We start from the raw sequence: 14,784 nt of genomic DNA, 5'->3' as shown, positions 1-14,784 counted from the left end.
TAAGTCCTACCTATAACATGATAAAATATCCTTAGAATGGATTGACAGCACATTAATCAACAAGAAAAATCACTGCTTACCACATCTACTGAGACACATGGTTACTAGTTAATGTCTAACAGTTAATAATGATCTCTATATAATAAATATGTCAATCATTTTCCTACAAACTAGGCATCATTAGAACATAAAACTAACAGTATAATAACGTATGCAACTACCAAATTGTAACAAGTAAAATACCTAAGATTCCATTAAGTTGAAGAAATAGAGAGTGTGGGGATGGATATTGTTTGGGTTTATCTGTGGCTTGATTTAGTCTCCAAATTCTAAGTCAGTTATCAAATTTCTGTTCATTTTCTAGTCTCAGTTTTGTCACTAACATATAAAGAATTAAAACCAACCACAAAAATTTTGGTTAAAACCAATCACTTCTAAAATATTTGCTCATTCTGCCCTAAAATCACATTACTTCTTTAATAAATTTAAAACAAACTGAACCCTGCCAAAACAAGCCAGAAATAGTGTCAAATCATACACTAAATAACATCTTTTTCCCTGTTTATGCCACCTCAGACTGGCCTCCTGTCACCAACTAACCTATTATGTTTCTCCTGATGGTTTTGATCACAGTGCCCTATTAATTTTTTTCATTGCACTTAAAACAATTGCTAATTGTTTGCTTACTTGTTTATTGTCTATCTTCCCACTGAAAAGCAGAAAACCATGAATATTTTAATCACCAAAGAATAACCAGCTCCTTCTCAGATACCTGGATTAGAAAAGGTGCTCCGCAAATACCATTTAATCTATGTGAATAAGTAAATGTGCATGTGTGTTTGTTTGTGTCTCTTTAAAGTGAATGTGTTTTATAGTTAATATTAAGATTACCTAGGAACAAGGTCCATTGGCAGCTGGATCACAATATGTATGTTTCCAGTTAAATAAATTTATATCTTATTAACAAATAATATCACCAAAAATAGTTTTGTCTCTTGATATGGCTAATTACATTGATTGACTTTTGAATGGTGAACCCAGCTGTGCGATCCCTGGATAAACTGCTCTTAGTCATGAAATAGTATTCTTTTTATACATTGCTACACTCAACTTGCTAATATTTTGCTAAAGATTTTTAGATCCCATGAAGGATACTGGTCTGCAGTTACTCTTATTATGGCTTGTCTGGTAATGCTGGCCATAAAATGAATTGGTAAGTGTCCCTCCTCTTCTATGTTTATTTACAATTGGTATTATTTCTTAAAAGAGTATCTCAAGGGATGCAGAAAAGCCATTTAAGAAAATTAAACATGGATTCATGATAAAAACTCTCAGTAAACTAGGAAAAGAAAGAAACTTCTTTATCTGACAAAAAGCATTTACCGAAGCCCTACAATTAACATATTTAATGATGAAAGATCAAATGTTTTCCACCGAAGGCGGAAAACTTTGTATTAAAGGTCCCAACGAATGCAAAAAAGAAAAAGAAATAAAAAACACACAGATTGAAAAGGAAGAAGTAAAAAACAGTCTATTCACACAGAATATGATTGTCTATATACAAAAATCCCAAAACATCGACAAAAAAGCCACCAGAATAAGTGCATTTGGCAGGGTAGTAGGATACAAGCCGTCATATAAAAATCAACTATATTTCTACACATAGCAATGGACAATTAGAAATTGTAATTTTAAAACAGTGTCATTTACAATAGTAACAAATATTTAGGTATAAATCTAACAAAATACATGCAAGAACTATACGCCGAAACTACAAAACACTGTTGAGTGAAATCAAAGACCTAAGCAAATGATGAGATATACTATCTTAATGGAATACAAGACTCAATATTGTTAAGATATTAGTTTTCCCCAAACTAAATCTATATATTTAGACACATTTACCATCAAAACCATGATTTTTTTGTACAACTTGACAAGTCGATTCTAAAATTTATATGGGAAGGCAAAGTAACTAAAACAATTTCAAAAATGAACAAAGTGGGAGGATTCATACTATTTGATTTCAAGATTTACTACCAAACTACAATAATCAAAACAATGTGGTATCGGGAAAAGAACAGACACAAAGATCAACGGAAAAGAACAAAGTTCAGATATATGGTAAATTGATTTTTCACAAAGGTATAAAAATAGCTTTGGATTAGGTCTCCCCTATGGACTAAATCAGAAGGTACAAATGATTTCTTCAGCCTAAAGATTTTTCTCTCTTTACAAAGGGGTGAAACTATTTTAAGGAAAAAATGAACAGCAAATTTCAAAAGGGGGAAACAAAAGAAAATTAACATACATATAGAGAATGCCATCTAAAGCACAATATAAAAGATATATGCAGGGTTTTAAGTTTTGTACATCTCAGGATTACTAAAGAGACAAGAGTTCCAGAGTCATTTCAAAAACATAAAATAAACTGCATAAGATGAAAGATTTACTGTCAACATTAAGATAAAGCGTTTCTATCTACTTTCTGTATATAAGGAATTTTTCTACAAGCTTTGAAAACCAAAAATCAAGTATGTGATGAATCATTATTCCTTGATGATGAAAAGGAAAATTATGGGGGGGGGGGGGGGGGGCGGGAACGTACATCAGATGACAAGCTAAAAGGGCCATAAAAAGTAAATGAGCTGATGAGAATTTAAAACAGGTTAAGATAAAATACACCTGAGCAAATCAAAAGTTTATACCTGGTAGCACAATAACTTTTAATGGAGTGGCTGGGAAATGTTCTCGTTTCCCACCCCAAACTTGAACCTTCAATACCCAGACGAACTTGAAGTGTTTGTAGGTGGGCCAAGAATGGCGTGGGAACTATTATACTGAGCTTTCTATGGTATAGAAACAACTAAATTCCAGTTTTAAGGGACTGGAAGAGAAAGGGGGCGTGGCGGGGAAGACAAGTGACTTGATGGAGCAAGAGAAGATGATTGGAAGATGATTTCATAGTGCAGGCGGTGGATGAAATTACAAGGACTGGGTGGGCGAGTTTTCAAAGCTTGGAGTCAGGTAGTGTAGACAAATTAGTCACCCAGAAGGTACAGGAGTTGGGAAATTATGGAATTGGCACTAGCAGGAGGCAAAACGAAGAGGGAAGAGAAATAGGAATACAGGGTCAATGTGCCACAAGCCTCAGACCCAGACCCCAGGATGACAGGGGAATGGCCCCAGAGGAAGGGCTGACACAGCCGGGAGCATCTCCAGGAATTAGGTGGTAGGGATACGGCCGTAAAGGGGGCACACCCGTATGAAGCAGAGCAAGAGGGGCCCTCACTGAATCTAATTCCAGATTCCTAGGAAGATCAGAGGTGCAGGCAGGGAGGGCTCCGGGGTCCCCAGCGACAGACACCTCACTCACCTGGTTGGTGACCTGAAAACGGAACAGAGAACACAATTTATAGAAACAAACTGCTCTGGACTAGCCGCGGCATCCCGCTTCCCTCCGCCCATGCCCGCGGCCTCAAGCCGAGATCCAAGCAGCGCACACCTCGGGATTGGCCTCCAGCGGCAGCCAACGCTGACCCTCCATGGCCGCTCCGCCCGGCCCCTCTCCAGCTCTGACAGCAGCAGCCGCCGCCGCTTCCGCCCCCGCGCGCTCTGACCTGGGACTGTCCAACCCTCCTCCACCCCCCCCAGGGAGGGGTGCTGAAGAACGAAAAACAGCTTGACAAAACACTCTAGTGCTTTTCTCCTTCCCTGAAGAGCCATACTCAAGTCTTACATTTTAAATTAAGATACAATCGGAGAAGAGAAGAGAAGCCACCTCCGTACTGAAAAAGGAAAAAGAATCTGAATCCACAGCTAGCTCCCCTCTCACTTGGACTGTTCTCATCCAAGCCTAGCGCTCGCGTGCTACGCCTGCGCCTTGCGCGGGCCTGGGACCTCATGCTCGCCGGCGCCCTCCCGTTCCTGCAGCTTCAGCTGGAGGCGCTAGGGGGCGCGCCACTGAGTCCTATTCTAAGAGCGAACAACGGGATTGCCATGCATCAGGAGGCCTGAAGGCCAGTGAATGCCCAGTAGTCAAGTCCCAAAAGCTCCTTTGCCACGGTGCAGAGGTGATATGTTAGCCTTATCTGCTATTGCAGAGTGTGTGTGTGTGTGTGTGTGTGTGTGTGTGTGTGTCGGGGGGAGGGGGGAGGGGGGTTGCTTTCTATATACCTATTTAGTTATTTATGAAAGAAATGTCAAGCACCTATTATGAATCAGACACTGCACTCACCGTAGAGTAGAAGAGGTGGGCAGAAGAATGAAAAATCGCAACGAAGTATGATACATATATGATAGTGGTAGCGTGAGATGTAGAACTGAAGAGACGTGCAGCTAAAGAGGGGAGGTGTGTCCAGAGGTTCCCTGCAAAAGGTGTAAAGCTGGAGAGGGCCCTTGAAATGTAATATGCACTCTACCCCAGGTCAAATCTCTGGAGTTACCATTGACAATTTCGGCTCACCAAAGGGATACCCTCTTAAAACGGTTTCTGTTTAATCTGTGCCTCGTTCTCCATCTCCATGGTTATTGCCTTAATTCTCTCATTTCACTCTTGCAATTTCCTACATTATTGACAAATTAAGTTTCTGCATATCTGATTATGCTCAGAAGTGAAGTGTGCACTGTGGCTGCAGAGCCTGCAAGGTTGAAGGGCTTTGGTTGGAGGTGATGCTGGAGGGGTAAGGACGGACAGTCCCATCAAGACATCTGGGCTTCACTCTGTAAACAGCAGGGAACCACTGAAGGCTTTTAAGCAGGATTTTCATATCTCCCTTCCACCAGCCTGTAAATTCCATGAGGCTTGCAGGAGTGTCTTTTTAAATTCTTCACACTGTTTCCCCAAAGCCTACCCTAGTGCCTGATACATAATAGATGCTCGATAAATACTTGAGGAATGAAGAGAATCATCAGATATGCAGAAACTTAATTTGTCAATAATGGAGGATATTTGCAAGGGTGAAATGATGAGAGAATTAAGGCAATAAACCACAGAGATGGAGAAGGAGGCACAAATTAAATAGAAACCATTTTAATAGGATATCCCTTTGGTGAGCCTAAATTGTCAATGATAACTCCAGAGATCTGACTTGGGATAGAGTGCATTTACCACTCTGCTCCCAATAGAAGGCATTCAGGGAGAGGAGCTTTTACGAGTGAAAAAAAGGAATAATTTTATTGCGCTGAGTTTGCCTTTCTCGAAGAACTTCCAACTTTCCCACTCATATTCTGGACACCGATGTTTGACCTCCAAGGAATTTCCAAAACTTTGATTCCTCTTTCTCCTTATCCATCTGACAGATTGCTGTTAAACCCCCCTAGAGTGAGTTGGTAAGTCTGAAATGTCCAGCTCATGATAAGCAGCTATAGTTGCATCATACTTGAGTTTTATGGCCAGGCTTTCAGTGGCATGCCAGGGCTGCTTTTCAAATGGCCTGCTGTTAGTGAATGGCCTTGCTCCAGAGCCCTGAGGTTCTTCCCTGTGATTCTCCTGTTAGGGTTACCTAAGACTCCACATACACCCTTACTCACTCACCATGGACATCTCTAGTACCCCTGGATCTGCTGAGACATAGGGCCAAACAGCAAGGCAGCTGGCCTTTCCGCACGGACTTGCTGCAGAGCACTGTCTTGCTCAGGGACCCCCTCAAACCGTCAGCCGTCCATGTTACCCAATAAATGTGTTATAGCTGTAATTTCCAGGGTCACATATGCTGCTCTCGAAAAGCCAAAGAGGCCTAATTACTCTGCCTCTTTTCCATTATAGGAGTTGCAAGATGAAATAAGTTACTCTTCACCTTGAAAAGGTTGTTCCTGTATGCCCCAAACTCTTAGACTCATAACAATTCTGCACTAGGGCCCTAATTTTTGTAGGGTTTAACTTCCACTCTCTGGCATGAATGTACCTATCATCATATTAAAGGGAAGTACTTTTCAGACTTGAATGTGCATACAAAAACATCTGGAGGTCTGAAATGCAGATTTGATTCAATACATCTGAGATGGATCTCAAGATTAGGCATTATAGGCCCTATTTTTTTTAACTCTCCCTTCATCTACCTCCTTTAAAATTTTTCCACTAAAGGACAAAGTAGCGTTGATCCCCATTATTCATGGATTCTGCACTTTGAATCTGCCTACCTGCTAACATTATTTGTGTCCCCCAAATTAATACTCCCACAGTTATTTGCAGACATGTGTAGTGGCAAAAAACTTGAGTTCCCAGCTGAGAGTGAACAGGCAATATTCTGCCTTCTTGTTTCAGGTCTCATCCTAGAAACAAGTGTCCTTTTTGCAGTCTATTTAGTGCCATATTTTTTTTTGCATTTTTGCACTTTTTATTGATGATTTCAGTGTATATATGGCCCCAAGCATTGTACAGACATTCTGTCTGATGTTCCCAAACACAAGAGGGCTGTGATGTGCCTTATACCAAAAATACATGTGTTAGATTTGTTCCTTCAGGCATGAGTTATGGTGCTGTTGGCCAGGAGTTTGATGTTAATGATTCAACAATGTATATCAGGTGAGGTGTCTTTAAAAAGAAACACATACGGGGTGCCTGGGTGGCGCAGTCGGTTAAGCGTCCGACTTCAGCCAGGTCACGATCTCGCGGTCCGGGAGTTCGAGCCCCGCGTCGGGCTCTGGGCTGATGGCTCAGAGCCTGGAGCCTGTTTCCGATTCTGTGTCTCCCTCTCTCTCTGCCCCTCCCCCGTTCATGCTCTGTCTCTCTCTGTCCCAAAAATAAATAAACGTTGAAAAAATAAATAAATAAAAAGAAACACATTAAACAAGGTTATGTATCGATCTGTTGATGCAAATGTTATCAGAGGCTCACAGGAACCTAACTGATATTTCCCCTGGGAGCAGTGGTTCTGTATTTACTAAAGCAGTATTCATGGTGACTTTACAGACCATAACTACCACAAATAATGAAAATCAGGTGTGTTATTTCTCCACTCCTTGACACCTAGTTCAGCCATGTAACTTGTTTTAGTCAATAAAGTAGGGCAGAAATAATAGCATGCCTGTTCCAAGTCTAGGCCTTAATAAGCTTGTATTTCTGCGTGTTGTCTTGCATTTCTGCCACTGCCTTGAGAAGAATGTGCTTGGGCTAGCCTGCTGGTCCCAGAAACACAGCAAAAGACACTTGGAGCACAGCGGAACCACCTCAGCTGAGCCCAGCCTAGACTGGCCAACCCACCACTAACCCTTGAGAAATGTAAGCTAAATAAATATTTGCTTGTAGTAGGACATTGGGAATTTGTGTGTGTTGGGGAAGGGGTAGTTTGTGAGAACAAACTAATTAGCAGCAACTAATTACTATACCTGCCAAAACTTTAAATAATCAAATTAAAAGGAATATAGGTAATTGATACACTTGCTCAAATTCTAATAGCCAAATAAAGATGTGTAGTTTTACCTCCAGAAATTTTTAAATGTATATGCTAATACAATTTAATTTGTTAGTAAACTGTCCAACTATGTTAACTAAGTGAGATGTTATTATAGCAATGAAACAATAATATATATTCAGACTTAATTCAGGCTTTACTCTTCATAGAAACTTTGACCCTTCTCACGCATTTGTTTGATCCTCACTACAGTCTGACAAGCAGGCAGGTGAGAGAGAGAGAGATGTCACCATATTACAAACACAGTAGCTACCGCTTGGAGAGTTTAAATTGTTTCCCAAGGTTTCACAGGTGGCAGAATGGGACTTCAACCTATATTTCCTGCAGCCAGATCTAGAATTCTTTTCAAAGCCGGAAAGAGACAAGAGCAGTGAACATGCTGACAGTTAGAGAAGGGTACTCAGAAGATAGGCTGGGGATTGGAGGAGGCTACAAACTATTGTTACAACAGCAGGTGCCAGAATTCCTCTGAACTGTCCATCCAGAAAAATTCCACACCACTGATGAACCACTTAGGTTGGAGACTGAGACCCAGGGACATCCAAGTTGGCAGGAAAACAAGCAACAGCATATCGTTACTACACGTCTCTTCCTGAGAGAAGAGTGTGAGGAGGGTTGGAGAAGGAAGGGGACAATGAGAGAGAGACAGAGGATGAGAAGGAGGGGGATAAAAAGAAAAAAAAAGGAGGTAAGTGAGGAGCATGAGAGAGAAGTCTAAAAGAGAGAAAAATCCTAGAACTTAGTGCGTTGTAAAATATCTCATTTTATTTTCATTGTTCATGAATGAGTCTGGACATTTTTCAAGTTGTTTTTGGCTGAAATTTCACATCTTTTCATCCTTGATCCATCCTAAAATTCTTTCTTAAAGCCCCTGTAGAATTTATTATGTATTCCAGTGTTTCCCAACCTTTCTCCCCACGTGATACAGATCAGCAATATCAAATAATCCATGCACTTTTATTGACTTTAACACTTACAGATTGATTTCGATGGTTGTCAAAGAATATCAAGGTTTGTCACCATTTCTTACTTGACTAAACTCACTAATTCGTTTTCTCAGCCACTGATGAAAATTCAGTAACTTCTACTCAAAAATAGCAGGGTGTTTCTGACAAAGTGATGTTTGATGTCTTAACAAAAGTTGTTGTGTCTCAAAACCTGCTCTCTCATCTTTATAGGTTTCATTCTTATATTCTGAGCGATTTGGCAATTATTCCAACCTTAAACCAGAATAAGTTACCTTTTTGTTTTATCTACTCAAGGCCATCTACCTATTTTTAGGAACTGTAAATTATTGGGTTGTTTTGTAAGAAAACATGGATTTTTGGTCATTACTCCAACGAGCCATAATTGCCTTACTGATACCCATTGTTCTATTTCCATACCTAGTAACTTTTGTTAGGCCAAGTCAAAGCATAATCTTTCTAAAGACACTTTACATGGCAGTTCAATATAGTAAGTATACAGCCAACAATACCCATAACTCAGTAGAAGTGCTGATCAGCTGTGACCAAGTTCATGCATGCACTAACAAAAATAACTGGGTCACAGCTGCTGCCTGGCTACCTGTCACTATAAGAAGCCATCTGATGCAATGTGCATTGTGATTGCTGAGATGTCAAATGTGAAAAAATAGGAATCTAACAATGGATAAAATGCAGCATTTGTATAACACCTGCCAATCAAATAAGGTTGTCCTCACAGTGTTAACCAGCCCAGGGAATCTTCTAGGCTCAGGGCCACCCAGTTTTCCCTAGAAAACTATGGGGATCAATTTCTCTGTACACCTGTAACTCATTTGTGGTGTACCACTGTGACTACTCACTGTCTTATATTATCTATCTAAATAGGAATACGTCTAGCTGTCTTCCTACTGTATGGATATGGATCCTGTCATCACCTGCCTTGAACCTGCATCTCATTGCCAAACCACCATTGCAAAACATACGCTTTTTGCAGTACTTAAGAACATATCCTAACCTTACATTATTTGGCCTCATCTGCCTGTGGGACAGCTTAATAATTCTCCCCACTTGATCAGAAGTCATGACTACCATAATCTAGCCATGTTTCTATAAGCCAGGCACTTAACCTACTTCGGTCTTATTTTAAATAACAGACTCTATAAGGTCACTTTCAGCCAAAAGTTGAAACCTGTGTCTTGCAAGTTTCAGATAAATGTGCCAATTGGCCGGGTGAAATGAAAAAGGAATGTGGGGACAATGACACACTGTAACATCTAAAACGTATCTAAATGCATTCTTACTCAGTTTTTGATATAGTTTTGTTTTCCTTGTTTGGTTTTAAATACATGGGTAGACCAGGTTGGCCGAAAGCCTAAGAATTTGTGTAATCTGCTTTAAACTCTAAAACCTCTATGAATCTAGGATCAGTGATCATGGTTTATTCCCAATTCTGCATCTTTGCTTATGTTGACCATTGATGACTACTGCTATCTCCAACCTCCCACCCCCACCACAACACACACACACACACACACACACACACACACACACACACACCATCACTCATATTCTTGAATATCCTGGAGAATAAGTAAATAAGTAGAACATTCAGTTAGCACAAGGCAGCTGAGAAGGATTTCGGCACCTACTCTGGGAGTCCCTCTGGAGTTCTCTGAAATTAGATTGCGGACCGTAAATTAAAAGCGGAATTGGAAGTTTTCCCTATTAGCCAGGTGATGTTGCTTTACATTCTTGAACCTCAGTTTTTTCATCTTTAAAATGGAGATGATGCATGATATAGATAGCTTATAGGTTTCTTTTGAGGACTGAATAGCATGATGGTGATAATAGGAACCAATTATGTGCTTTACATATGTGATCCCATTTAACGTTTAATAAAAACCGTGTAAGTCAAATATGAATAGCCTCGGTTTTACAGATTAGAAAGCTGTTGTTCAGGAAGGCCACCTTCCTGAAGTCACACAGCTGAGTGTGAGAAGACAGATTTAGATTCAGATTCAGGCCTAAGTGACTCTACAGCCTCCAGCACTGTCATGGTTTCCTATTACTGCTGGAACAAATTTCCACAGACTCTGTGACTTGAAAAACAGAAATTTGTTATCTTACAGTCTGAAGGTCAGAAGTCTAAAACTGGTCTCACTGGGCTAAAGTCAAGGTGTTAGCAGGCTCGACTCCTGGATGGGAGAACTCATTTTCATTCCTTTTCCAGCTTCAAGAATCTGCCTGCCTTCCTTGGCTCTTGGCCTCCACCACTGACACTTTCTCTCTGACTCTAACTTCTTTGTCACCATCTTCTACATATAAGGGCCATTGTGATTACACTGGGCACCTCAGTAATCCGGGAACATGTCCTTATTTTAAGATTCTCTGAGGAGCGCCTAGGTGGCTCAGTTGGTTAAGCATCCAACTTTGGTTCAGGTCACAGTCTCATAGTTCAGGGGTTCAAGCCCAACATTGGGCTCTGTCTGTGCTGGCAGCACGGAGCCTGCTTGGAATTCTCCCTCTCACCTCTCTTTCTGCCCCTCTCCCACTTGTGCTTTCTCTCTCTCAAAATAAAGAAACTTAAAAAAATTCTTTTTAAAGATTCTCTGATTAGAAAACTTAATTCCATCTGTAAATTTAATGCTCCCTTGCTATGTAACACAGTATTTTGATAGATTCTGGGAATTTAGAAGTGAATATTTGTTAAAGTAATTAAACATGGAGGCCATCAGACTGGGATGGCTCTGATGCTGTGGTGGCCTACGTCAGCAAACCAAAATCTGCGCCTACAAATGCCTCAAGGTTATGGGATCAAAATACTAAGGGCAACCAAATCATAACTAGACAACTAGGCTTAAGCCACCGCCAATCAATATTTTCCTTACTTTGCTTCTACCATTTCTCTCTGAAATCTCTGTCTGAGCTCCCATCAGTGGAGTGTTCCTAACCGACTTCTGGTATGGCACTGCCCAATTGGAATCGATTTTTGCTCAAATAAACTCTTAAAATTTTTGATTGGCCTCAGTTTATCTTTTAACACATCTTTGGGGGCCCATTATTCTGCCTACCACATCCACTGACTGTGTAGAATAGTATAATACAGTATTAGTAAATGTATTTAGTGGTTATCTGTTGTTTTTGTTCCTTCAGTATCTTTTCATCCAAGTTTTGTGGCATTGTCCTCACCTGCACCTCCTAGGGTGCATCTTCTTATCCCTTTTGCTGCTAGTGACTCTGCCAATTATACAATTCTACCTCTTGTGGCCACAACAGGGGACATAGGGAAAGAATAGTATTGCATCACCCTAAACCCAGTATTGGTCCAAGGGGTAAGCAGATGACCCAAACAAGCAAATTGGTCTCCTTTCTAAGAATTGAGATGGGAGAGCAGCTTTCTCTTTCCCTTTGGATTATAAACCACAGGTTATGACCTCAGAGATGCTAGAAGTCATGTGTCCATAGGCAGATATGGAGAAGCCTAAGAGAATGAAGCCAACAGACAAATTGAAGGTCAGATTACAGTTGAGAAACAGAGTTTGGTCCCTTTGCTATTCAAGTCTCATAATTCTATGAGATTCCTGCAGTTGGCTCTACCCTTACATTTCAGAGGCCATGCCTGTGAGACGATGATTTTGCTATTTTGCTCAGGCTAGTTTGAGCTGGGCTAATACCACTTGGCACACACACACACACACACACACAAAAGCCCTAAAATAAAAGCTTAGATTGAAGTATTACTTGCTTCATGTGTGTCAATTATATTTTCTCCATTACACTGTAACCCTTGTGAGGTCAGAGTTCATGCCATAGTTTTGTGGACATCCTCCTATACATCGGTCAGTGCTCATTTTGTTTGTTTGTTTGTTTGTTTGTTTAAGAGCTCAAAAAAAGGGGGGCTTGGGTGGCTCAGTTGGTTAAGCTTCTGCTTCTGGCTCAGGTCATGATTTCATGGTACATGAGTTTGAGGCCTGTGTCGGGCTCTGTGCTAACAGGTCAGAGTATGGAGACTGCTTTGGATTTTGTGTCTCCCTCTCTCTCTGCCCCTCCCCTGCTTACACACACACACACACACACACACACACACACTCTCTCTCTCTCTCAAAAATAAGTAAAATAATTTTTAAAAAACAGTTCCAAAAAAACATTTTCTTATTTATGTCTTATTTACACATAATCACAAAAAATAAATATAAATAAAGCAGAAGTTATGCCTATACATCTTTAATTTTAGCATTTTTCTTGACTCTATTAATAAAATCTGTGTTTTTCAAGTCTGAAGCTTGCATACATTCTGATCTTTTATAAGATGGAGGTCTTAAAAATAAGCACTTGATCCTATGTGCTGATGAAGTGTCAAGAGCGCAAGAACAAGATTAACGATGGGCCAAGATTGGCCTGAACTCTACTGACATCTTACTCTCCCCAAATTTTATCAATAGATTTTTGAAAAGGGACACTTATGTCTAAAAAAACATACAAAAAAACCTTTTTTGTGTGAAAAACACAAAAATTAACTTCTTTATATCATCTTTTCACCTTTTGGAAGCATTTTTATGTAATTAAGAAGTGTTTGAGTGTGTGTATGTGTGTATGTGTGTGCATGTGTGTGTGCAGGCATGCAGCCCTCCGAGGAGCATAATCTTGACATGGATCATAATCTGATGGCAACCAAGAACTTCAGAGAAATATTCCCTTACAAACAGAATTGATGCACATACCAGTGGGATGCATCACCAGTGTCCTATCCAGGGTTTCTTTCATAGGAAAGAAACCACTGGATTAATTCAGTGCTATGTTCCCAAGCCAGTTAGGACTTTTAATCATGTCCAATAACCTTGAGTCAGTGGCTGTTTGGCACAGATTCTCAGTGTTACATGCCAGGCACAATTCTAGGGGTTTTACATGTGTTAACTAATGTAATTCTCCAACAATCCTATGACTGTTTGCAGTAGGCAGAATTTTAAAGATGCTCCTCCCCCTAAGGGTCCCCTCCCCTGGTTATTCAATCAGGCACTAATCTGGGTACTGCTCTGAAAGGATTGTGTAGGTTATTTAAGGTTGTGGACCTTGAGATGTAGAGATTATCTTGGATTATCTGAGTATGCTCAGTCTAATCATTTGAGACCTTAAAGACAGCTCTCAAGAAAGCTCAAGCTGGAGTCAGAGATTGGTGAAAGAAGACAAGAAAGGAGAGACGATGCAGAAGGGGAGGTCAGAATGATTCAAAGTGTGAGGAGGACTTGACCTGCCATTAATGGCTTTGAAGACAGAGGAAAAGGGCCACAAGCCAAAGAATGCTGATGTCCTTTAGACACTGAGAACCCCCATCCAAAAGCTAGCAAGGAAGTGGGACCTTCATTGAACTGAGTTCTGGCAACAACCAGGAACAGATTCTCCCTCAGAGGGTCCAGCGAAAAACCACTGCAGTACGATGGACCCTTCAATAGTGCAGTTCTAGATTTGAAGAGACGGAGCAGACACAATAACTAAATTCAACAAGTAGTTCTTGATTAGATTCTGGGGGTGGGTAGGGTTGGAAAGTTTTAAAGAATGTCGTTGAGACCACTGGAGAAATTTGAACTTGCCCAACGTGTTAGATCCCAGTATTTTGTCAGTGTTAACTCTGTGTAGTAGTATTGTGGTAGTATTGTGATGACTTAGGAAATGCGCCACGTGCTCAAGTATTTAGAGATGAGATGCCATCATTACCGTGTATGGAGCTAAAGGTAAAGCAAATGGTTAAAATGTTAAGTTGGTGAATCTAGATGAAGGGTATAGAGATGTTCATTGAACGGCTTTTGCAACTTTTCTCCAAAAATTTGCGTTTTTTAAAATAAAAATTTGGCGAGAGGCGCCTGGGTGGCGCAGTCGGTTAAGCGTCCGACTTCAGCCAGGTCACGATCTCACGGTCCGTGAGTTCGAGCCCCGCGTCAGGCTCTGGGCTGATGGCTCAGAGCCTGGAGCCTGTTTCCGATTCTGTGTCTCCCTCTCTCTCTGCCCCTCCCCCGTTCATGCTCTGTCTCTCTCTGTCCCAAAAATAAATAAAACGTTGAAAAAAAAAATAATTAAAAAAAAAATAAAAATTTGGCGAGAAAGAGAAGTCGCTTTAGCTACTGGGTAGAATGGATGTGAGCTGCGTAGGAGGAAAGAAGACCAGATGAGAAGGTTATTCCCGCGGTCACGTTGAGGGCTGGAGTAGGTCAGTGGCAGCGTGATAAAGAATAGCATCCCCATCCCACCGCAGCTGGGCCAGTGCAGTAAATCCGAGTGACAAAAGCTAATCATATAACTATAGTTACCATTGGGATCTCCCAGCCCAACGACTTCTGTGGGAGGAAAGGGTGTGGTGATCCAGCTGTTTTTGAACTTTGTGGAGATACATTAGTCGCGCGCCCGCCAGC

The 14,784-nt window shown here is 40.8% G+C and overlaps 1 protein-coding gene across 2 annotated transcripts in view; it reads right to left on the bottom strand.

Annotated features, from left to right (window-relative positions):
• UCHL3 (ubiquitin C-terminal hydrolase L3) overlaps positions 1 to 3,613 on the bottom strand; it is a 44,304-nt gene extending 40,691 nt beyond the window's left edge. Inside the window, exons 1-2 of one of the 2 annotated variants that reach the window (XM_047854581.1) lie at positions 3,506 to 3,613; positions 3,377 to 3,388 (exon numbers count right to left, since the gene is read on the bottom strand). In XM_047854581.1, the coding sequence (XP_047710537.1) occupies positions 3,377 to 3,388; positions 3,506 to 3,547 (54 nt within the window). In that variant the 5' untranslated portion in view covers positions 3,548 to 3,613. The remainder of the gene's footprint in view (positions 1 to 3,376; positions 3,389 to 3,505) is intronic. The other variant, XM_047855290.1, reaches the window with a different exon arrangement.
• Positions 3,614 to 14,784: the final 11,171 nt, after the last annotated feature.

Source organism: Prionailurus viverrinus, chromosome A1 (genome assembly GCF_022837055.1).
Source record: "Prionailurus viverrinus isolate Anna chromosome A1, UM_Priviv_1.0, whole genome shotgun sequence".
Lineage (NCBI taxonomy): Eukaryota > Metazoa > Chordata > Mammalia > Carnivora > Felidae > Prionailurus > Prionailurus viverrinus.
Note: the sequence above shows the minus strand (reverse complement) of the source record. Positions and strands in the feature narration are given on the sequence as shown.